This window comes from Pleurodeles waltl, chromosome 1_2 (genome assembly GCF_031143425.1).
Source record: "Pleurodeles waltl isolate 20211129_DDA chromosome 1_2, aPleWal1.hap1.20221129, whole genome shotgun sequence".
Lineage (NCBI taxonomy): Eukaryota > Metazoa > Chordata > Amphibia > Caudata > Salamandridae > Pleurodeles > Pleurodeles waltl.
This window is the reverse complement of record NC_090437.1, coordinates 346,261,650-346,284,575: the sequence shown is the minus strand read 5'-3', so window position 1 is coordinate 346,284,575 and position 22,926 is coordinate 346,261,650. Positions and strand designations below refer to the sequence as shown.

General features: G+C 42.4%; 1 protein-coding gene across 17 annotated transcripts in view; it reads right to left on the bottom strand.

Moving 5' to 3' along the window:
• Positions 1 to 22,926, bottom strand: part of BNC2 (basonuclin zinc finger protein 2) — a 1,044,043-nt gene that overhangs the window by 25,861 nt on the left and 995,256 nt on the right. For 14 of the 17 annotated variants that reach the window (XM_069239536.1, XM_069239525.1, XM_069239544.1 and 11 more), the window contains one exon: positions 7,280 to 7,393. The exons of the other annotated variants lie outside the window; for them this stretch is intronic. In XM_069239536.1, the coding sequence (XP_069095637.1) occupies positions 7,280 to 7,393 (114 nt within the window). The remainder of the gene's footprint in view (positions 1 to 7,279; positions 7,394 to 22,926) is intronic. 17 annotated transcript variants of the gene reach the window in all.

The window sequence follows — 22,926 nt, the reverse complement described above, 5'->3', positions numbered from 1 at the left end:
TGCTTGTCCGGCCTGTGGTTTTCCGGGCTGACCCCGTGGGCCCAGCCTGCAGCGTCTGTGGCCCCTGGGTCCCCTCGTGGGAGGACACTGGGGGCCCGGTGGTCTATTTGCACCCTGTGCCCAGCTGCCCCTGTGCCGCTGGGGTTGTGTGTTGGTGCGGACTTGTGCCCCCCCGGTGCTCCTCTGGACCCCCAGGTCTGCCCCACGGGGAGCAGGGACTTGCCTGCAGGCAGATCTGAAAGAGATTGCCCCCAGTCTCCATGGGATCCCATGTTAAATTTGCCTAGGCTTTGGCCTCTGCGCCCGGTTGGCCCTGTGTTATTGGTGATGGGTGTTTGGGGTTAGCCTGGGCCCCGTCCAGGGGACTTCTTTGCCCCCGGGGGCTGCGGCTGTGGGTCGGGTACTTAACTTGTAAATTTGTACTAACTATTCTTCCCCCAGGAACTGTTTCTGAAAATTACACTGCCACAACGTGTTAACAGATTGCCATTTATTCTAAAACTGTATAACTTAACTGAACTGAGTTCAAACAAAGTAATACTGATTCATATGAATGAATTAATTTCCAAAACCTAAATGCATGGAAAGAAGTCATCCCACTACTCAAGATTTCACAAACAAACTGGCAATTCATTACACAACCACACATTAGACTTCTATTTGAAACAGAAGAAAACCATCAGCACCAACCCCTTTCCTAAAATACCCTCTAAGAATAAACCAACCTAGCCTCTACAGTCCTTCAAACAAATATCACAAGGTGAATTTATGGATTTGATCAAAGCAAACAGGCCTTCCGATTGCCCTTCTGACCCTGGTCCACCACACATCTTCAAGAACATTCCTTTATCTACTTCTGCTGCCACACCTGTAAGAAGAATCATCAACAACTCTTTAACTACAGGAAGTTTTCTTGTAGACCTGAAAAAGGCATACATACGACCGTTATTAAAGAAAACAAACTTAGCCCCACAGGATCCCAACAACTACAGACCAATCACAAATGTACCTTTTCTGGGCAAACTGATAGAAAGAGCAGCATTCGCCCAGATATCACAATTCATTGTAGATAATTCCATACTTTCAGACTACCAAACTGGCTTCTGCCCAGGGAGAGGCACTGAATCGGCACTCATAGCAATCTGGGATGATCTTAAAAACACAGTTGACCGCAATGGAGTTGCTGCACTGCTTCTCTTGGATCTCTCGGCTGCCTTTGATACAGTTGACCATGACAGCCTAATTCAAAGACTTCACGAAGCCGGCATAGAAGGGACCTGTCTTGACTGGATTACATCCTACCTTCAAAACAGAACTAATATCATCTATTCTCCCCACTTTGCGTCCAAACGCTTCCTCACAAAAACAGGGGTCCCCCAAGGATCAATAATCTCACCTTTGCTTTTCAAAATCTACATGATATCATTACCAGAACTGATCAAGGATTTTCAACTCACATGCTACAACTATGTATATGACACAGAGCCGTTGATCAGTGGATGACTTGGAGCCATATCAAACTAAATGCCTCCAAAACGGAAATACTCATATGTGGTGACTGGAAACATTATGACCCACTGGGCGTCTGGGCTGCCGATCTTGGACCACCTCCTCAATTATCCGAGGAAGTTGAAAGCCTTGGAATTACCATGGACTTTAAGTTAAAAATGAATGCCCAAGAGGACAAATTAGCATGAACAAGCGTCATCACCCTGAAGACTCTGCAACACATCTTCCCCCACCTCGGATTTCCACACAAGGTGCAGGCTACTATCGCTCTTGTACTATCCAAACTTGATTATGCCAATGGCCTCTACCATGGATCTTCTCGATCTATTATGAAAAAACTACAACATATTCAGAACTCCGCTGCCAGGCTACTATTACATGTAAAGCCACAAGCCCACATCTCCACTGCCTTGAGAGCACTACACAGGTTACCGTTGCCAGAGGAGCCACCTTAAAGTTGCTTTGTATCACCAAAAAAGCCATACATGGAACAGGACCGCTTTTTACCAGAAACAAAATAACCAAATACATTCAACAAAGAAACCTCCACTCAAGATTGGCACCCCACCTTAGAACACCACCGTACAAAAAAAAGACTATAGGTGGTACATCCTTCTCCATTCAAGCAGCCAAACTATGGAATTCATTACCCCCAAATATATGATCCACGGATATCTTGTCTTCATAAGGCTACTCAAGAGTTGGCTTTTTTCTTCATAACCACCATATTCAAACAGCAATAGACTGCATATGCCTGTGTTGATAAATATTTTTGATCTGATTATGTGTATATTTTAGATATGTATAGTTCTTTAGGAAATATGTATTGATACTATGTCATACCAATAAATTACACACATACCTCTTTAAACCTGTTTAACAAAACTATATTTACTCACGGTTAAATATGTGTATATAAATATATATATATATATATATCTATATGTGTGTGTGTATGTATGTGTGGGTGTATTACATATATATGTGTGCTGTTCTATGCTTAACAATTTCATAGGTCATTGCATAGCTCCTAGATAAATTGTTATATTAGATACTTATGAATCCCTGGCTCTCGTTTTATATGACACTCAGCAAATGTTTTATTATCATAGGCATTTCGCATTTCAAAAATTTAGGAAAGATAAATAAATGTTAGAAAAATACACTTATTAATTAACTTCAAATATTTCAAATCTTGAAAGTCTGTGTTCATACAATACTACGTTTCTTCTCATATTATACCCATTATATTCCTTTAACATATATTCCCTTACTATGTATTTACATATCTATATATTTATTACTCTAGTCCTACTGTACTAGAGAAAATTAAATAAAAATACATAAAATACAATCTAAATAAAGTAAATTAAAGTAAAAAATAATAATACTAAAATACTAATGAATAAATACATTAAATAAAAAAAAATGATTACAAATGTATATATATAAATAACATAAATAAAAATATTATAAATGTACTCTCTTGTAAGCTTTACTTTGTCTACCCATCACCATATGTCATGTCTCTATCAATCTATCCTCCATCCCCACTCTGACTCATACCAAACCCATTCTACTACTTTCCTCTCCAAAATAACCCTGCCTAAGCTCTTCCCTCCTCTTCCACATCTAGCTCACCCAAACCTCAGTTTACTACCATGATCCCCCAAACAACCCTACTAAATTCTCCCTCATTTATCTCACCTTTGACTCATCCAAAACTCCTCCTGCTACTATGATCTCCCTAACCCTTTCCACAGACTCTTCCCTCCTCCATCTCTCCTTTACTCATCCCAAGCCTCATCCTATTACTATAAACTTCCAATTAACACTTCTGGATTCTTCCCTCCTCTATCCCTCCATTATTCTAGTCAATCCAACTAACAAACTCAGGTATCCTCTGCTCAAATTAACTCATAATAATACTAAAACTGTACTCATATTTCCCTATACTAATCCACCACTAATTGCTCTTGGGTTCTGGAGTAGCATGCTACTTGCCGAAAAGTGCTTTGACGCCTTGTCAGGCGTAGTAAGTGCTACATAAATACTTTTGCAATATTACAATATTTCATTAAGCGCGCTGATGAATGTACTAATGGATTTGCCTCAAGAGGCACTTCTTATTTCTTAAAATACCTATTCCAAAGGGAAGTGACTTTGAAAAGCATAACATCCATGCAGGCGTGGCTGTTTTTCTAGAAGTGGTATATTAAAGAACTGAATACCACAAGATGAGTAAACTGTTAGTATGAGATGAAACAAAATACATCAATTATCAGTGCTTTTGTGACCTTGCATGGGGAGTATCCGTGACACAATGTCGAGAGAAAGAGGGGGAAAAAAAATAAAATAAAAGAACTGACTTTTCACCTTATTTGAAATAGATCTGATGACAGGATTTTAGTTTGTGATTCTGCAAATAGGCATGCTACACCTTAAAAGTTGGGCCAAAAAAATGACAGCTGCTTAGTCAAATTTGTTTTGGTGACCATATAAACATGTCAACAGAATACATGGAATGCAAAGACACATGATAACATATGCCTAAAAACAACAACGTATATGGGACTGAAAGTATTTTATTTTTTTAAGATACAGCTTTTTAATGGTGTAAATATAATGTTCTGTCAAATGAATTCGTATGGTTCAATGTTGAAGAGATCGTCAATAGAAACAGATAAATACTCCAAATCTAAAAAATACTCAAGGAACGCTTACATTCTTTTTGTCTAATCTGTTCAGTGTTTTTACTAGGTGGCCATCTAAGCAAAGAAACGTCAAATTGCTATAAACACCAGGAAAGGCCCATTGCTGTAACCCAATAATGTCCACCCTGGTAATACATAACAATGGCTGATGACATTTAAAGATGCCTTGATTAAGGGTCATTTCCTTTATAAAAAGTGAGAAAATCAGGCCACTAATAAATTATCAACTGTGCAGTGCGTCTTCCGACAGGGCTGAGTGTATTTCCCAGGAGGCAAATAGGCAGTTCCCCATAGAACAGTTGTTTGTATAGCAACTCGGAGTAAACAGCACCAAAGTGGTCAAAACATTTCTGCTACAGCAGGGAAAGCATATTAAGATGAGCTACATCTTCCACACAATCCAGGCAAAGAAATGCCAAAAAAACCTGAGGATTCACTGAAAGTTGATATGACGCAAAACTATTTGAATAGGGAAGGGATGCATGGATGGCATTCTGCAACCCAAGCTGAAAAGAACGCTCCCATCTCGCGCCAGAACTGCCACATTTATGCCTTTCCAGCTAATACTGTGACTCCCAAGTAGTCCACAAATTGTGGCTGTGGCGGTAATAAAAGGGTTTAGCATTTATTACTCAATGCAAACATTTGTGTACATTTAGTACACATCATTTAAGCACATAATAAATGTAATCAAAGGACTATTATGAACTTTCAGCTAGTATGCTTAAATTAATTGCTTATCTGCAGTACTGGACCTAAGTGTGATTCCATTTCTCCATAGAGTATGATACCTAGATCTATCATCTCACCATGTGGGACCTGCAACACCTTATCAAATACAGCTTTTAAAGAGCATCTGGCATGCATACTTGAGATCTACTATTTTAAAGCCCTTTAAACCCCTGTGAAACAGGATCTTTCCTATAAAATGAATTCCTCACGTGAAGATAGTGGCTAGCAGCCCTCTGCAAACAAAGAGGGTGGATGTACCTACATCAAGAAAAGATCCAAAAAGGCATTATAGTGTGCATTATAAGAGGCATCGGATACTGTCTGCATGTGCATTAAATGACATGCCGTCAGTCTCAAATCTACATCATTCCAGGCACTGAAGAGAACAATGGGTAGTGTAATCAGAGGACAACGAGCTATGTCTAACAAGCAGACAAAACAGTAGAACCGCAGTATTGATAAGGTTCAGAAAGTCTAAAACATTGTTGCTGAGTCAATTTAGCTATCTGCATCACTAACATTTGAGAGGAGAAAACAGAAGGAGCAGTCCAAGCTAAAGTACAATTCTGATTTTTTTTTAATGAAATCAAACTTTTAATACAAATCAACACTATGGGATAGTGATTCCTGAATTGGCCCTAGAGTTGAATGTTTTGGGCTTGGTGTTCTGTAACTGATAAGAAATTAATCAATCTTTCTTGCAGTATTTCTAGGAAAGACTTCGTAATTGGTCAGCTGATGAGGCACACATATTCATATGAAATATATCTTTCATATAGCTGCTTAGTCTTAAAACAAAGAATCACTTGAATCAAATTATTTGAAGGGCTCATTCAAATCTAAGATGTCCTACTCATGTCAAGAGGGCAAACAGCACGATGCGATGAAAATTCATAAGCCGAGGTGCAGGTCGCATTTTGCAACAGTGACTAAATCAACTAGGATGAACCAGACTAAGGTTTATATTTCATTTTAGACAAAATTCTATCACTGGTGGTAGTTCACATTTACCTCAACTGTTCCAAGAGAAAATAAAGCTTTCCACTTAAAAAGAGGCTTTTGTTGATGGATTTTCAAGTTTCTTGAGGTAGAACTAAAAAGGCCTTGCAAGCCACAAGGTCCATACATTAAAGTTCCACAGTCACTGCACGCCATGCCTACATGTAGGAATAAGGAGACAGTGTACAACTTTATGTGGGCACTCAAGATATGCTATGGTGCCTTGGAAACATTCTTTCTGAATCATGAAGTATTTCTCTAACTCTTTTCTTACAAATGGCCTATTGCTCATCATCAAGTGTGCGGGTAAAACATCCCGTTACACAACCACAGCAGACCACAGTGACACCTCTGTCTCAGTGTCACCCATACCTTCCATTTTCATGTATTCATGTTATGTAATGACAATCATCAAAAAACATAAGGGTTTTAAAAGAAAAATGAGTCTGCATGGAACATAAACTTTACAAGTAATTTTTTGAATTATCTGATTACAAGGAGTGAAATGTGGCTGCCGTTCACTGAACGCCGGTCAACCTTGGGCCCTCACATTTATCAAGTGCTCTTGTTCATAGCCGTGGCTGGAGAATAACTGACCAGAAGAACAAAGGCAACCATGAATGAGGAATACTGCAGATAAAGGTATGATATGACCTGTGGGGTTGTCATAGACCACTAGCTTTTTTTTTTCATCAACATAGGGAGTGTAGAAAATCATTCTAGTTGACCACATCCACTATGTGTAATGTGGCTGGGTGCACGACATTATAGTCAGGCATGTCAGAGGTTCATGCTAGACCTAGGTCAACATCTTCAGGAGGTGTGGCCATATGAGGAACACCTGTTGCTAAGTTAGAAATTGTCTTGCAGGGAATTTGAAGACATGACACATACAATCTGGAACCGTCTGGTGGTATTAGCTGCCACATCCTTGCTAAACAGGGCAGGCTTTCTTTTAATACTCTAAATAAATGATCAAGCATGAGCACGGGGCTCTGAAAAAGTGTGGGTTCTTGGATTTTAGGCTCCTTCTGCACTCTCCCTTGTGACAGCCCTGACTGTAGTTCACGCATTATGCAATATACTGTTTGACTGTGTTGACAGAATAAGTCTGTGAACTTGCATAGAGTTGACCATGGGAGTACGGGGCAGGCGGGTCATGAAAATGCAGTTTCTCTAATAACATGGAAGAGGGGAGAATGTGGAATTGGTTGCCAGATAACCATAGGCTTTTCCGCAGAGATCTTCCTACTTGTTGCAAGTACACTTGCATGGGAGGAACACTATGCGCCTCGGCCACATTGAGGTCACTATGTGGGCCTTACCTTTTCCTGCTGTGGCCGGAGGGACCATTGGACTGAGCCGGATTCATCACGGCCTCATGGAGTGTGGGGACACCTGCTGGCAGAACACGCACACTTCTTCTGAATGGACGAAACCTAGGCAGAGAATACACCCAATATGAGAGTCTGCTAGGGACAAAGGCTTAGTGCAAAAAATGCACTGGTTGATGGTAGATACACATGGCATGCAGGATTAACTTTTGTGCGGCACATCACAGGTTTGGAGGTCGAGAGATACAGCTTGCAACTGATGTGAGATATTTTAACACTCTTCCAACACTTGCTACTGAATGAAGACTTTCTGCAGTAAGAAAATCGAGGCACCTAAAATCGAAACCACCAAAGGGAGGAACACGCCAAAGATCAGTTCAAGTGGATGACAAGTAATGCATGAAGTGCTTAGCGGTGTCCTAGGCTCATCTGTGCCCCAAATAGTGGAGTGCTCAGGCATGGGCCATCTTCTTTCACCTTTAGTATAAGTATTTTATTGGGCCTTCCCAAGTGACGGAATTCAAAACCTGCGGATGCAACAGGGCTAAAGAATAAAAGTGTGCCTTCTCGCAGATTTGATGGCTAACTAAATGCAGGGCCTAGCAAAGCACACTTAAAATAAATGAACCCAATTCATATCGTTACCCCAAGCATCGGATTTCATTAAAAACAAACTGAAACTAAACTATTTTCTGCTGTGGGTCCCCCTGAAATTTGTGAACCTTGTCTATGACACCACCCATGCAAACCTGAATGTTCCAAAATGGCTACCGCCTGAGGGCACAGAATATGCAAATGTGGATGTACTTCTTTCACACGCCTATTCAACCAGTAGAAAAATGCACTGGCACCCTAACCTAGGCTGGTACTAACAGGACAGCTCTAATGACCTGGAAGGATGACAAAGTGGAGTACACAAAGATCCCAAAAATAATCCCTGCTGATCCTTGCCTTCACATCGACGATCAGCTGAAGATTGGGCACATATCTCTGAACAGTACTAAAATTTGTGATCGAAAAAAGAACAGGAAATTTGCCCATCTGAATACTTGCCATTGTAGCTAAAAATCCTGTTTCCAGAAACGTATTTAAAAAAAGAGAGAATATGTCACTTTATCAAAAAGCACAGGGTTTCATGGCTAACATTTCTGGGAGTATTGCTTTTATCAAGCCGATATGAAGTCACAAGGAGAGATACTTTTTAACAAGAAGACCAAAAGCTAACACCTGTTTTTTCCCTTTATAAAAGTCTTGAATTTAATGGGACATTCTGTCGGCAAGAACTGATTCACTGAGTGCAAACAGGCTACAAATAGTCAGCAGGATTTTGCACCCTAAGAACCAGGCATGAAGGAACCTAGGTGACTTTAGGAAAAACTGTGTTGAGGATCTGCTGCAAGGAAAGGATTCCAATTCTTCGTTCAGAGATGAATTCAAAAATTCTAAGGAAAGAAAATCATCGAAATAAAGCTCGTCATGGAATCTGGATCAGATGTGGGTGATCCAAATGAGTGATAGAGAGACGTACAGGACTGCACATACATTGGTGCCATGTGATGTGGTCTGAGGTCTCTAGGCAATTAATAACACTGAGAGCAGATATTTAAGTTTCTGAACCTTCGCAACCGCATCACGGCTCAAACAAATGTTGAAAAGCTGGGCTGACAACAGCAGGTAAAGAAACATCAGCGATTTGTAAACCGCTGTGTGCTTCACACCGACTCAGGGCGCACAGCAGGAGGCAGAGCAGTGCTCTTCAAGATTTTTGGGCTGTCACCCAAAAACACACAGAAACATTTCCTCAGTAGTCACAATATATGCAAACAAAAACAAACATGTTTTGCTTGTCACTTAACTCCATGTGTTTTTGCTGCCTCTCGTGCCATTTATATTGGCACTTTGTGTTCTGGTACTGGCAGGGAGGCTTGGCATCAGGTTTGCTTGTTCATTTTCCCACTCGCTAGTCCTAGGTCTGTGTTTCTCTTGTGCTCCTGGATCCACTGGGAACAATGTGAAGGTGATCAATTTTGGGTCCAGCACGAGTAGATGAGCACACCGAGGTAGAGGAATAAGGGAGTTGTGATTAACAGAAATCTCACTGCACATTAGTATAGACGGCCATCTCAGGGACTTAGGGTATACTTTTTAACTATAAAAAATGTCTGGCATGATACCACCAACAGCAAAGTGTCTGTCTACACGGGGGGGGAGGGGGTGGAGGGGTGAGTGGGGAGCAGCCTTCGGGGGATTTTTACCAATGGTACCAACTAATGACTAACTTAGCATTTTTAAACTGAAATTAAAAACATCTTGGAAAAGATAGGACTGGAAGTCAGGTTAACTACCCTCTCCTACACACTCTTCTCAGCTTAAATTCTGAAAATGAATATGCTATAACAAGACTTTAATGAAAAAAGAAGAAATCTAACGTTAGGAATAAAGACTGAGAATAACAGGACAAGAACGGAGAAGCAAACAACGGTGGCAAGTGAAAAACACTGAAGGGACCAAGTACTGAAAACAAAATGATCAAGAAATTAAGTTGGATGTAAGGTAATTTAAGTGCACAAAATGGCAGATCTATAGTTTCGCACTCTTTTGATGGACGGGAACAGATAATAGGCGAAGAGATGGCTGAAGTACAAATTGCTGAAGCAGTCTGGAGGTTTGCTTTGTAAGTTACCCGTAGTTGCCGTAATGAATTCTCAAAATGAAGGAATTCGACCTGTAACTTTCTTGTTTGGCCATGCAGTGTCGCTAATTAGGCTTAAAACGAATGCGCAGTTCATTTATGTAGGCCCTGCTACAGATACCCTTGGGTGCCTTGTGCACCATGCCTTCTTCCTGCTTGCAGACAAAAGCATAAAGTGACAAATTACCATTGGCTACATCTTAGCTTCCACACCTCCTTTTCATTATGACATGCTCTGATGTAGTGACTCTAAAACAGTGGCTTTTGACGTATATATAGGCTAAGGTTTGGGTAGTTAAAGCAATTATAGGTGTGTACACTCTGCTCGGAAAGTAGCTATGACTAGTGGAGTGGCCTTGGTGTTAGGGACCCAAAAGACCTACATAATGACTATATTTTACTGTCTCGCCAGTGCATTGGTGGTGCGGGGGGCACTTTACCTTGCTTGCACTGTGCTTGCACTGTGACAGCACTGCCACACCACTGCCTCCTAATACTCATTCATGTGGTGCTTCTGGCCTGCTTAAGTAGAAAGAAGACTGTTAGTCCAAAGAAAGTTGTGTGTGTTGCTACAAAAGAGAAGTAAAACTCTCCCCCTGCAGTATTTTATATGCAGCATGATGTTATGTTGTACAGTGGAAAGTTCTGGAAATACGTACACACAGCATGGGTTTGACTGCTTATAACTGTTGGACTTCACATGGTATTTCCAAATCCCCTGTCCCTGCGTCAAACTCTCAGAGGCTAGCCTGCAGTATCACGCTCAGGGTTCCTATGTGCATGGGAAAGGTCAGTGGCACCTGATGCTGACTAAGAAATATGTACTTGAGATGCCTAAATCCACGTTCATTGAATCTGCTGCTGAAAAATCACTGGGCGAAAAAAGACATTTCTCTGTTAATTTTCACATGCATGTCTTGCTAAGTGCACATATTCTAAGCAGTCGAGCTGTGGAATTTTAACAGGAAATGCAGCTATCTCACGGATCTGTTCATTATCTCAAATGTTGAATAGAGTTTGAAAGGTGTGTCAGTCTTGCAGTTTCTATTGCAAGTTACCAATCTGTACGAGGAGTACAGCCACCTACTTAGAGGTAACTAATCATGCTTCATATTCTGTCACGAGGAGAAAGAACAAGAAGGACATGCAAAGGAAGCCTGGAAAAAAGCACACACAATCGCAGAAAACGGAGTAAAGACTGGTCCATAAGCAATGGGAGTGTTGAGCCTTAAAGTCAGACGGTGTCTTCAGTCTCCGTGCACTGTAGAGGTACTGGAGCAAGCACGTTTTCTGTTGCGTTTAATGACCCTCTACGTGGGAGCGGGCCTTTAATAGCCGGTAGAGCCCGCTACGGCGGGTTCTAAGGCTATAATATATCCTGGTGAATAACATTTTCTCACTGTCACAATTCTTTCTTGGGCGTTCATTCAAAAAAGGTGCTACATTGGATGGGACGTTTCCGATTCTATCCGCTGACATCACTTTCCGAAGAGTGCTCTATTTATGTGCAATCAGGTTCTCTTTTGAAAATAACTAAAATATGTGTGTTGTATTTTTACTCTATCGAAAGTGAATGACTCCGTATCAGGGATTTTTTTTTCCATAGTACTTAAACTTCACGGTCACTCGAGCACTTGCTTCTGAGGAAGACAAGATCTCCAGGTCAGCAGAACAAAGTATTTTAAAACTTAATCAACATATTAAAGCTGATCATTTACCAGTAAGTGGTAGTAGACTGAGAATCAGGCAGCTGATATATTCTGACACAAAACTCTTTAGCAACTGAGAAATCCCTGTGTCCCAATTAATATCAATCAATACATTGTGAGCTTGTGTTGACCATCATCAGTGGATCCCAGTTCATTTTACTGCTTTTGAATATTGCTTCAGTAGTAGGTGGTTGTTTGGAAAGGGCTGGCCCAGCCATTTGGATGACCCCAGCGCACGTGGGTAATAACTATAGTGAAGTGGGTGGATGGCACTGACACCCATCTACAACAGGGGTAACCAGCTGGTTAAGAAGCTAATGAAGAGACATGTGGGTTCAGCTACGCAGATGACAGAAGAGAGGGCATTCCATGACAGGGTTCCGTGAACCGAAATGTCACTACTACCCTTGCAAGCGTCATGTAAATGAAGTGACGAATGCTTTGACCTTTCTCACCACAGGATAAGATTCAAGTCACAGCTCAACAAGACAACGACCAGACAAAAACCCATGTTTCTCCACCATATTTTGTGACGCTATGAAGTCATCCACCACGCGGCCCAGCTCTGGGGTAAAAAGGCTACACACAAAACAATGACATTCAACAAATAAAGGGTTCAGATTTTACTCAATCAACTTCATAGTAGACATTCACTAATAAGCAATGCTACAATCCATCAAAATACTACTTTCCAAGAAATCCTAAAAGCTACTAATGTCAATGTTAAACGTATGTAATCTAAGGGGAAGTTGAATAAATGCATACCTAAATTAAATGAAAAGCATTTGCACCTGCTTGTGCAATGTCAGTGAAAAATCCACTATTCACCACTCTAACTAGAAAGGACCAATTAGGTTTTCAAGTCTTTTGAAAGATATTTGGACTTCAGGCCAAAATCCATAACGTGTAAATTGCATGATGCCCTTTTTAAATTGCGGCAATAAGCAGTGAACTAGCATCCGCCCCATATACAACTGCATCTTCTTATGTAAAATGCATTCTTATCAATTAAAGTACGTAAATATTAACTATGAAGCAGCATGAGCCATACAATATCAGATGTAACCTCTAAATTACTAATGAACCACAAGGGCCAAGATCCTGTTGTCCCTTGCCCATTGCCACTGATTTATTTGTCAGGCTCATTCAAATGGGATCTTTGTGGGTAAAATAGAGAATACTTTGACATTCTAGCAAAACGTGCAAACGTTTGTGGGGCATTCTAAAATGAGAAGGTAACTTTCAAGTTTTGGGGAAATAAAATCCCTCTCCAACCCATAGCCTTGGAGATAGCCTTGGACAGCTAGGTGGTGCGGAGGCTGACCGAGTGGTTGGTTCTTGAAGAACTGCAGACATTTGCACACGTCTGTCTCATCTCCAAACATATTCGCAATATGTCTGCTCCGTACATACAATTCAACCCAAGAATGCCGCATACAACAATTAAATAATGCCCGAATACAGAGGGATTAGAACCAGAAATTAAAATCTAGACAGTGTCCATTTGACCTCACACAGTCCTTCCAAGAGACAACGAAGTCCAGTAGTACTTGGATAATGTGCAGTTACTCGCTAAGAGGGCCTAACTGCAAGTAACTAATTATTAGCTCGCTTGGAACTGAATGCTTCATTCTCTGGGCTTTTGTTTCCAACTGCGTGCCTCGACTGCGAAGTTATGTGAGTAACTTTCCACACATTGTGGATGATGGCAAACTGGAAGTGGTTGTGGAGAAAAGGTGCTAACAGGAGGCAGGTAGCATGTTTTTCACACCATCACCTCCCTTGTTAATGTATGCAGTGGCTCGTCGGAGGTATGTCATGTTAATTTATGCAAGCACACCTGTACGCGGGCTTGGAGTCAGGTAACCTGGCGCTCTCCAGGATGGGAAGTCGGCGCTCCCTTGATGTAGCCACCCAGGGGCCAACGACGGGGCAAATTTAGTTCTGTAGACATCAGCAGAATTTAATAAACCAACTACAGATGTCTGTGTTCCATAGAAATCAAGGTGTTTACATGTTCCAATCTGGACTGACTTAGCTAGCAATCAAAAGAGAAGATCTCACTCGAAGTAAGCAGTTGCTATATATTTATTTATGCATTACCCCAAGCAGATATTTTTGCCTACATTATTCATGTATCCAATTCGTTCTTCTTTTGCTGCAAAAAGAAAACTCACTTTAGGAAAACCTAGCTTGCTTCGTGGCTGAAAGAAACTTAAAAAGCAAACCTCGAGGACTAATTTGGTATGTTAGGATGAAGAAAAGCAATGGGTGCAAAGATATGCAGATAAAAGCGTATATTGAATAAATGTTTGTCATAAGCAACTCCCTCAAAGAGAGCCTTGAGACGGAAGTGCTGCAGCTGAGGTTCAATGGAAGTCCCCTGCACGATTATGTTTAAAACTAATTAATTACAAAAAATCTTAAATCGTGGCATCTGTTAGAACTGGTCTCTCGTCAGTGTCATGAAAATAAACTGAGAAACATGAATAAGATTGTTTTTGTCCTGGCAATTGTTCATTTCATAATTATAGAAGTTGTCTCCCTTTGAACCAACACTTGGTCATTTCCTCGGCATTTGTCCCACTGCAGCTTTATCATGCCGTTGTGCCATACTGGAGTTTTCTATGATCACTATGATCAAATTATTCTGCCTTCAGAAAATTACATCTAAAAGGCACTTGCCATATCAGCAGGGTGACCAGATTTTGAGATGCAAAAACCGGGACAGGTCAGACATAAAGATAGGACTAAAGCCCTTAGTCTTGTATATCCGGCCTGTCCGACTTTTTTGCATAGCTTTGTAAACGTGTGCCTCTCTCTCTCTCTCTCTCTCTATATATATATATATATATATATATATATATATATATATATATATGAAAATATATATATATTTATATTCACATAAAAAAACAAAGATGATATGGTAATTATAGTTGGGAAATAGAATTTTTAAAAACGTAGAAATTCACTTAAAAAACAAAGGTTATAGGGATGTTATAGTTTGGTTCAGATTTTACACGCACAAAACCATAGAAATTCAGCTGTTATAGCTCTAATTATCTCAAGAAACTATAATTTGTGCCCTCACAATGCACAGTTTTCTCACCAATAATTTTATTGGAACTGTTACAGTGATATTATCAATGATGTCATAGGAGATGTCATGAGTAATGTAATATGTGGGGAATTAGCAGTGCATGGGGACAGCATGAGTTATAGTTACCTTAGGGCACAAGTTATAGTTTCTTAAGGTAAGTATAACTATAATGGCTGAATTTCTATGGTCTTGTGCGTGGGAAATCTGAACTATAACGTCCCTGTAACCTTTGTTTTTTTAATTGAATTTCTGAGTTTTTCTTAGTTCTATTTCCGAACTATACTGTCCCCGTAACCTTTGTTTTTTTCAGTGAATTTCTTGGGTTTCTTTAAAGTAAAGTAATATTTAATTAACATATGTTAGTTCAACCGCCGCTGCAAACAGAGGGTTGGCTGCAGTCAACCCCCTGCATGTGGCCAACACCCTCGTGGCATGCAGCCAACCCCACACTGTGGGTCTGTGAGTAGCTGTATGCTTGTGACTGGGTGTGTGTGGTTGTGTAAGTGGATGTGTGAGAGTATTAGTGGGTGTGTGAGTGCATATCTGAGTGGCGTGTGGGTCTGTGAGTGGTTTTGTTGGTCATGGAGCTGAATGTGAGTGTATGGGTGGGTGGGTGTGTACCTGGGTGTGTGAGTTGGTGTATGAGTGGCTATGTGGGTCTGTGAGTGGGTGTGCAAGTGGTTTTGTGGGTGTGTGAGTGGCTGTATGGGTATGTGAGTGGTTGCGTAGGTGTGTGGGTCTGTTCTGTGACTTGGTGTGGAGTGGTTTCATTGATTTGTGAGTGTGTGTAGGAGTGAGTCTGTGAATGGGTGTTTTTTTAAACTGGGCTCTAGATCCACTGATCCATCGCAGATTCACATAGGGGGCTGTGCTGCGAAGGATCCACGGATCCTTGTGCACCCTCAAAAAAACATTTTTGGGCAATATCTTGCCCACAATGGGTCCCTCACAGACCTCTCCATCAGGCACATAGGGTCAGGACACCTCAATCCCTAATCCTTATATCATATTTAATTCCCCCCTCCACCCGTGGGAACCATGTCCTGAATCAGAAAATGCAGGCCGTAACTTTCCTGTAAGGTTGCGGCCAGCCAATCACAGAATTGCTAATGGCACATGGATCTGCTGTGGTGGATCTGTGTCTCTATATATACATACATCTTTTTTCTTTAATAACTGGAAAACTAATGGACAGATTTACACCAAATTACAAAAAGCACTCTTTTTGGACCAAGATCTAGTATTCTGCCTAATTTGGTGTAATGCCATTCAGTGGTTCGGTATAGTCATGTATAAAATCACTATGGGAAATTGCACAGGGAAAATACGTGTTGAGACCGCTCTTTTTCTCGGCCCATGATTGACAAATCACTCTGAAACTTTACAGCCAGCAGCTGAAGTGAGTGGCAAACTAGTTTTGAAATTTCATGAAGAATCGGCGATTAGCAATACAAAAAAACAAGTTTTCTATGGAAACTAGGTCTTAACTATAACTACCTAATATGCTAGGCTTGTACATGTGCATGTATGTATGTATGTATATTAGATATATTCTTGCCTTGTAAATGTATGCGTGTATTCACACACACAATTTATAAGGCTACGTTTACATCATATTAGCTATGACACGACCTTCACCCTTCACTTCCCTACCCTCTACCACTTTGTCTCTGCTGAGAGCAGGCAGCCGACTTCCACCTGTGCTACCTGGCAGAAACAGATACATTACTTAAATTACTTCAAACATCAGAATTACTTACATTATTTCAAACTTCAGAAGGGCCTGCCTGTGAAAGCAGAGCATACCTTTCAATTTTGTTTTGCAAGATAACCTTTGTCCCAATAACTGGCACAGGTATTTTAAAATAACAAAAGCAGAGGGATGTCAGGACTATCTGCAGGATTGACCATCAAAATGGGCTTTTTTGTGGAAGGACAGCAAGAACTGTCCTGAGTGGTCATAGTAGCAGTGCCCTCTGCTGGAGAATGACCTATGGCAGTCAAGGTAGCTCTGTTCCAGGTGCTGCCTGCCAGAAGGCCTTGTTGAAGTCACCATAAAAGAGCATGCTGCAGAAGGGTTCTGACACTGGGACAAGCTGCCGGAGCACACCACTGAAGTAATTGGCTACTTGAAGGATCTGCTACAGGAACATATTATTCGAGGGCTCTGCTAATGGAGTAGGTTGTAGAGGACTCACTTTACGGAAACATGCTGTTCGAAGGCTCTTCTACAGGAACATGCTGCTGGTAGGCTCTGTTACAGGAACATTCCATTCAAAGGTTTCCACTACAGGAACATGCTGCTGGAAGGCTGTGTTGCAAGAATATGCTGCTGGTAGGCACCCGTACAGGAATATACTCTGCTGGAAGGCTTAGCTAAAGGAATAGTCTGCTGGAAGGTTTTGTTACGGGAATATGCTGCTGGGAGACTCTGTTACAGGAATATGCTGCTGGAAAGATCTACTAAAGGCACATGCTGCTGGTAGGCCCTGTCTGTTATAGGAACATGCTGGTCGACGGCTGTTAGAGAAACATGCTGCTGGAAGTCTCTGTCACAGGAATATGCTGCTGGTAGGTTCTGTTACATGAATATGCTGCTGGGAGGCTCTGTTACAGGAATATTCTGCTGGAGTAAGCGGATGAGGACTCACTATACAGAAATAAACTGCAGAAGACTTGTTACCGAAACATGTTGCTGGAGTGCTCTACTGCTGATGGAGGGCTCTGTTGTAGGAAAGTGGTGCAAGAGATGTTTGCTTGCTTGAACAGAGAGGTACAGCACTCTACCTGCAGACCACACTTGCCAGTGCCCTCAACAAATGTAAAGAAATTAGCCGTATAGGGACTAAAGGGTAAAAGCAATTAGAAAGATGTATACCACTCAGATGAATAGGACATCCATAGAACAGCCTTTTCTCTCAAAGCATAGCCATGGAGTTAATAGCAGCAAGGCGTAGATAACCTGTGCATCTTTAATGAGCCACAATGGTCGGTTATTTCAGGGGTTGGCACCGTTAGTAGCCCCTTGTTTTGGGTGGCAGGTAAATGTCAAATCCGACACAAACAAATGGTTGCAGCTATTTGACACCTACACAAACAGCGCATTACAATTTTCCCCATATAAATTTTATCAGGTAATGCTGGTCAGTTCTGTCCTATCAAAAGCTAATTAGACTACCTAAACTCTGCCCTTATTCCTAAATATTAGCTCCTTGCATCTGCAGGAATGTGGCAAGTTAAACGCAACTTGCATTGAGACTTTCTTATCCAGATGCATTGCTCAAGAAAGGCCAGTATGCTGGAAATTCTATTTGGGATCAAGCGAAAAAATATTTACAATAAAGACACATTTAAGCTGAAGCCAAGAAAAAAGAAAGTGAATTGAATGCAGCGCCTTTGCACCTATATTTCTTCCTGTGAGGTACCTCATATCTTAAACACTCTCCTACAAATAAAGGTTATCTTCAGATTTAGGATTTGCTGCTAAGGAAATGTTGATTCATCATTTGATAACCCTGATGTCGAACACTACTAGGTTCTATCGTTAACATGCTTCATGTCAACAGATTGGAAAAAACCCAGGAATAAAAAAAGGAAACACGCATAATGCCCAGGAGGGGTAGAAGCAGGTGCAACTGTTTCAGTGTCAGTAAACAACAGAAGGGATTCCACCTGAGGTCTAAGACAAGCCTTTTTTGGTCTAGGTAGCAATCTATTTTTGAAACACCACCTACCCACCTTTCTGTCTGTACAACCATTTATTTATCCTCACATCTGCCCATTCAAACTGAGTAATACTTGCCTAGCTAACTTCCCAAATCTATGTAACTTCATAGCGTCTGACTTTCTATCGGTCTATCTAGTTATATGCTTTATTGTGGCTACCTGTCTCTCTGCCTGTGTCTCTGTCTGTCTCTTGCATCTGCCTGTCTGCCAGTCCATATGCCTCATAGTGCCTATCTGTTTTTCTACTGATCTGACTTCCGGGTTATGGATCTCTTTTTGTCCACTTGTCTGCTATCTGTTTTGTTATATGGCATCCGGTATGTTTAACTATAATCTCTCTATCGATATGCCCACTTTTCTAGGTGCCTACAAATCTGGAAGCCAGTCTTACTTCCGCCTCCCTTCTACGTGCTTACCTACCTGTCTAAGAGTTTGCCTGTCTGTGTATCTAAATTCCTGTTTGGCGCCTCTTGTCAAGCTACGTCCTGTGTTACTTATGTATCAGTGTGTGTGTATCTATCATCAACATTCTCATTCATCTGCCTATACTTCAAACGTCTCTTTGCCTTTTTATATTTGTAGGTCAATCATCCATCTATATAGCTCTACTTCTAAGGATCATTTACTTCCACATTGATGCAATGGATTGGCAGACAAGTTTTCAATTTATAGTATTTCTTAGAGATTGTTTCTAGGCAAATACCAAAGCAAACTACACAAGCTAAACCCACTGGCAAAACATATCCGGTGGAAAATATCACACTGACCATTTGTCAACATGTGGATCAAGCAAACTGTCTTGACTCCAAACAAGTGCACTCAAGTCCCCCATGACTGTTTTTTATGTTCTTCCTGGCATCTTTATCAACATACACAACCAAATTAGGTGGACTAGGAAGAAAAGCCAAAGGGCTGAGAATAACGAGAAGAGAAGCATGGCACTGGGAATCAGCCTAAACACAGTAGAGATACGTAGGCAAGAAAGAAACGCAGGGCAAGCACACTAAACACACAGTTTAAAGAAAGACGGACATTGATTGAAGTATTGGATAGCATTGACACTTTCAGAATATTATATTCGCAGCTGCGGGGCGAAGGCAGGCCAAGATAGAGGTATTCCACATACATGAGAGACAAAGGACGAATGGGGCCCAAAAGAGAGGGGGTAGAGTTGTGATGGGAGAACTTGATAAAGAGAAATAGAAGGAGATGAAAAAAGACACAGAAAGAGAGAGAGAAAGCCGATGAGGGCAAAAGGAAAAAGCATAAGACAGAGAAAATGTTGCAAAAAGCAACCCATGAGTTTCTAACTCTTTCTATTATCTGCGACCCACAATCAATCACTCCTGGCAGTTCAAATACTTTCAATGGCCTGGCCAGCAGATGCTTTCTACAGACAACATACATGCGGTGACTGCAGAAGGACGCGCTAGAGTGAAAGCATCAAAGCGCAGAGTAGACCCACAGTAACCTTGGGAAAAAATGTAGACTACCAGTCACAGAAATACAGATGATGGACCTCCCTTTTGAGCACTTGGATGCTTTTGACTATTGCTTTAATGCTCTCTTTCGAATTTCATTAACATTTTTAGGTCGAGGCATTCCCTCCGGTTCTGAAGAGAGTTCACAGACAGAAGAGTATGGGGACCCCATTTGAATCAGGAGCCTAGCTGTGTGGCTGTGGCCCCAGTGGGTCTGACCCTGGCACTGGAAGCTCTTGGTCAAGCAGCAGTTCAGTCCGTGAATTCGGTTGCTCCGGCTACGTGCCAGAGTCACAATGGCTTCGGTGGTACTGACTAGATTGCTGTTCAGGGTACTGCTGTGAATGCCTCTGGGGCGGTAGCGAATGGTAGTGTTGCACAGATGGTTGGCTCTAGTATGGCTATAGGGGTTACATCCATAGTGTGACCGGCACAGCAGGACTTGGTAGCTAATTTGGCATCTGTGTTGCTGTGGCTTTCAGAGGTGGGTATGCTGTCTGCCCCTCGTAGGTCATGGCAGTTTTAGGGGCGCTTAGGGAGGAAGGAAGGTGAGTTGCTTGTGCTAGGCACCACACCGTCGCCATTTCTTTCTTTCCTCAAGATGGAACGAAAGCTTTCCTGGTGAAGAGGGCTTTGAGTGCCTGACAGAGGTTTGATGGAGCCAGACCACATTCTAGGGACCCCATTGATATGACCAAGCTAGATGCTATCTTGGGGGCTCTCAGTGGTATATGTAACTCCCCAGTGGAGGTCATCTTATTCAGAGAGGCTTTTACATTGGCCTTCTACAGGGCCCTCAGGTTTAGTGAGTTGGTGGCCAGGAACTAAGGGGATGTGACAGAGAATTTACAGCTGGCAGACAATCTATGGTTGGACAGGGCACAGGCACTGACGATTAACATCCCTTGTTCTAAGGTGGATCAAGGAGGAAGAGGCAACCATATGTAGGGCTGCTAGCTGTGAGCGTTGTCTGGTCTATAATATGGAGGTCTTCTTAATCCGGCACCCCTGGGGGGGGTGGGGGGGGGAAGGAGTGTTTGTGCATGCAGATGGCACCCCACTGACCAGGTACCAGTTCTGCAGCAGAGTTTGACTCCTTTGAGTTTGGTACTCATTCTTTTAGGATTGGGGCAGCCACAGCAGCTGTGGCAATGGGGTTCTCATGTTCAGCAATAAGGAAGATTGACAGGTGGTCCTTGAATTGCTGCAAACATTATGTGACACTGTATATGCTTTAAGTGCTCTGCCTCTTAGCATTTTTTTGTCTTACCCTGCCTGCTCTCTCTGTTAGGTGACTGCCGCTTAGAAGTTCTGAGGGTTCTGGTGTAAGCAGAAGCTGAAGGGATCACAGATGTTTGGGTCATCAGCCACTCTTATGTGCGGCGAGCAGGTGAAATGTATTTACGGAGTGCCTTTGCGTCACGCACATTGCAGGCAGAGTACTGCCTTGCCTTTTACGGTTGTGGAGGGCTTTGCCTCGCTCAGTTGAGGCTGGTGCTGGACTCGATGCTGCCACTGGAGTGCTCAACTCCTGGCATCATCATTTTGCATCTACGTGGTAATGGCTTGGTTCCCCTAGGACGGCAAAGCTTTTTCATCTGGTGGTGTCAGAAGTCAATTGGTTGGCCAAGAAATGTCTACATGCAGTGCTCACCTGGTTGAATATCATCCCTCAGTTGCAGTGGAGGGTTGGCATTTTGGTCTGAGAGCTTAATGATTCAGTGAGAAGATAAACAACAAGGCTGCCAAGCTGTTCAGGCCAACCAGACTGGCTGTCATTCCATACGGGTACATACAGGAGGAGCGCTTTTTCCTGCAGGATGGGATGCAACTATCGTGGGCTGGCAATGACATGTTTTTGGAGAACTTCTTAGCTTGGTTAGGCCACCGCCCGCAGTAGGGGGGCAACTATTAGAAGGGGGAGGCCAGATAGTAGGTCTACTGTGCTGGCCTGTGCGGGGTAAGATCATGATTGGTGGGGCAATTTGGCTTATCTTTTTTACCTGAGCAGGACACCAAGGTAATCGTTCCCTCCAAGGGGTGCTGGTTGGGACGGAAGGTGACATCCAGGGACACAGGATGTTGCGAGCAGACGCTGACATCTGGGTCCTGGGACCAACTACCTGTGCATGGGCAGAGGGCATGAAGCTAGCACTGGCCCTTGGAAGTGTGTGGGGGGGGGGAGTCTGATGGTGGAGGGGGTGCCCGAGGAAGTTAACCTGGCAGGCAGGTGGACCCCATGCACAGAGATTGCCCCTGAAGAGTTGAGGGGGGATAGGGCTCTCCCATATGTGGGACGTACCCCAGGGCCACTTAGCCATGGATGGAACAGGGTCCCGAGTGTCTCCATGGGAATCGGTCATGATCTCATCCACAGTCTCTGCAGTGGATATGGAGGAACCGATTGTTAGATAATGCTAGGAAAACTAATGTATTAGTATACTCTGTTTAGGCCAGACATCTACAAATGTAAATTAAGCTGTAAATATGATGGGGTTACTGCCTAAAATGTGTTAAGTGATGATTGATATATGATTACTGTTTGGAAGAAAAATACTGCCAAAGGTTTATGACCCCTAACTCAAAGAAAAAAGATGTACTTTATTGCTAAGGGTGATGTTGGGACCCTGGGAGGGGAGCTTTGGGATTGGCAGGAGGCCTCAGCAGTACCTGGCCATATGCACATGAATCCCTGGTATTGGGAGGAGTGCCCCACATATGGCAGACAGTGCTGGGCCGAGAGCGCCTTGCGTGGCGGGAGGTTGGGGGTGTGACACACCTCCAACCACTGTACAAGAGTCTCTGGCATTGGACAATACACCAGCGCTGCCCCGGAAGCACTTTGAGTGCTTCCGGGCCGTGCGTACGAAACATGCTCGTCGACCCCACCCATGGTGAGCGGGTCCTTCTCTCCCACTCGCCAACCA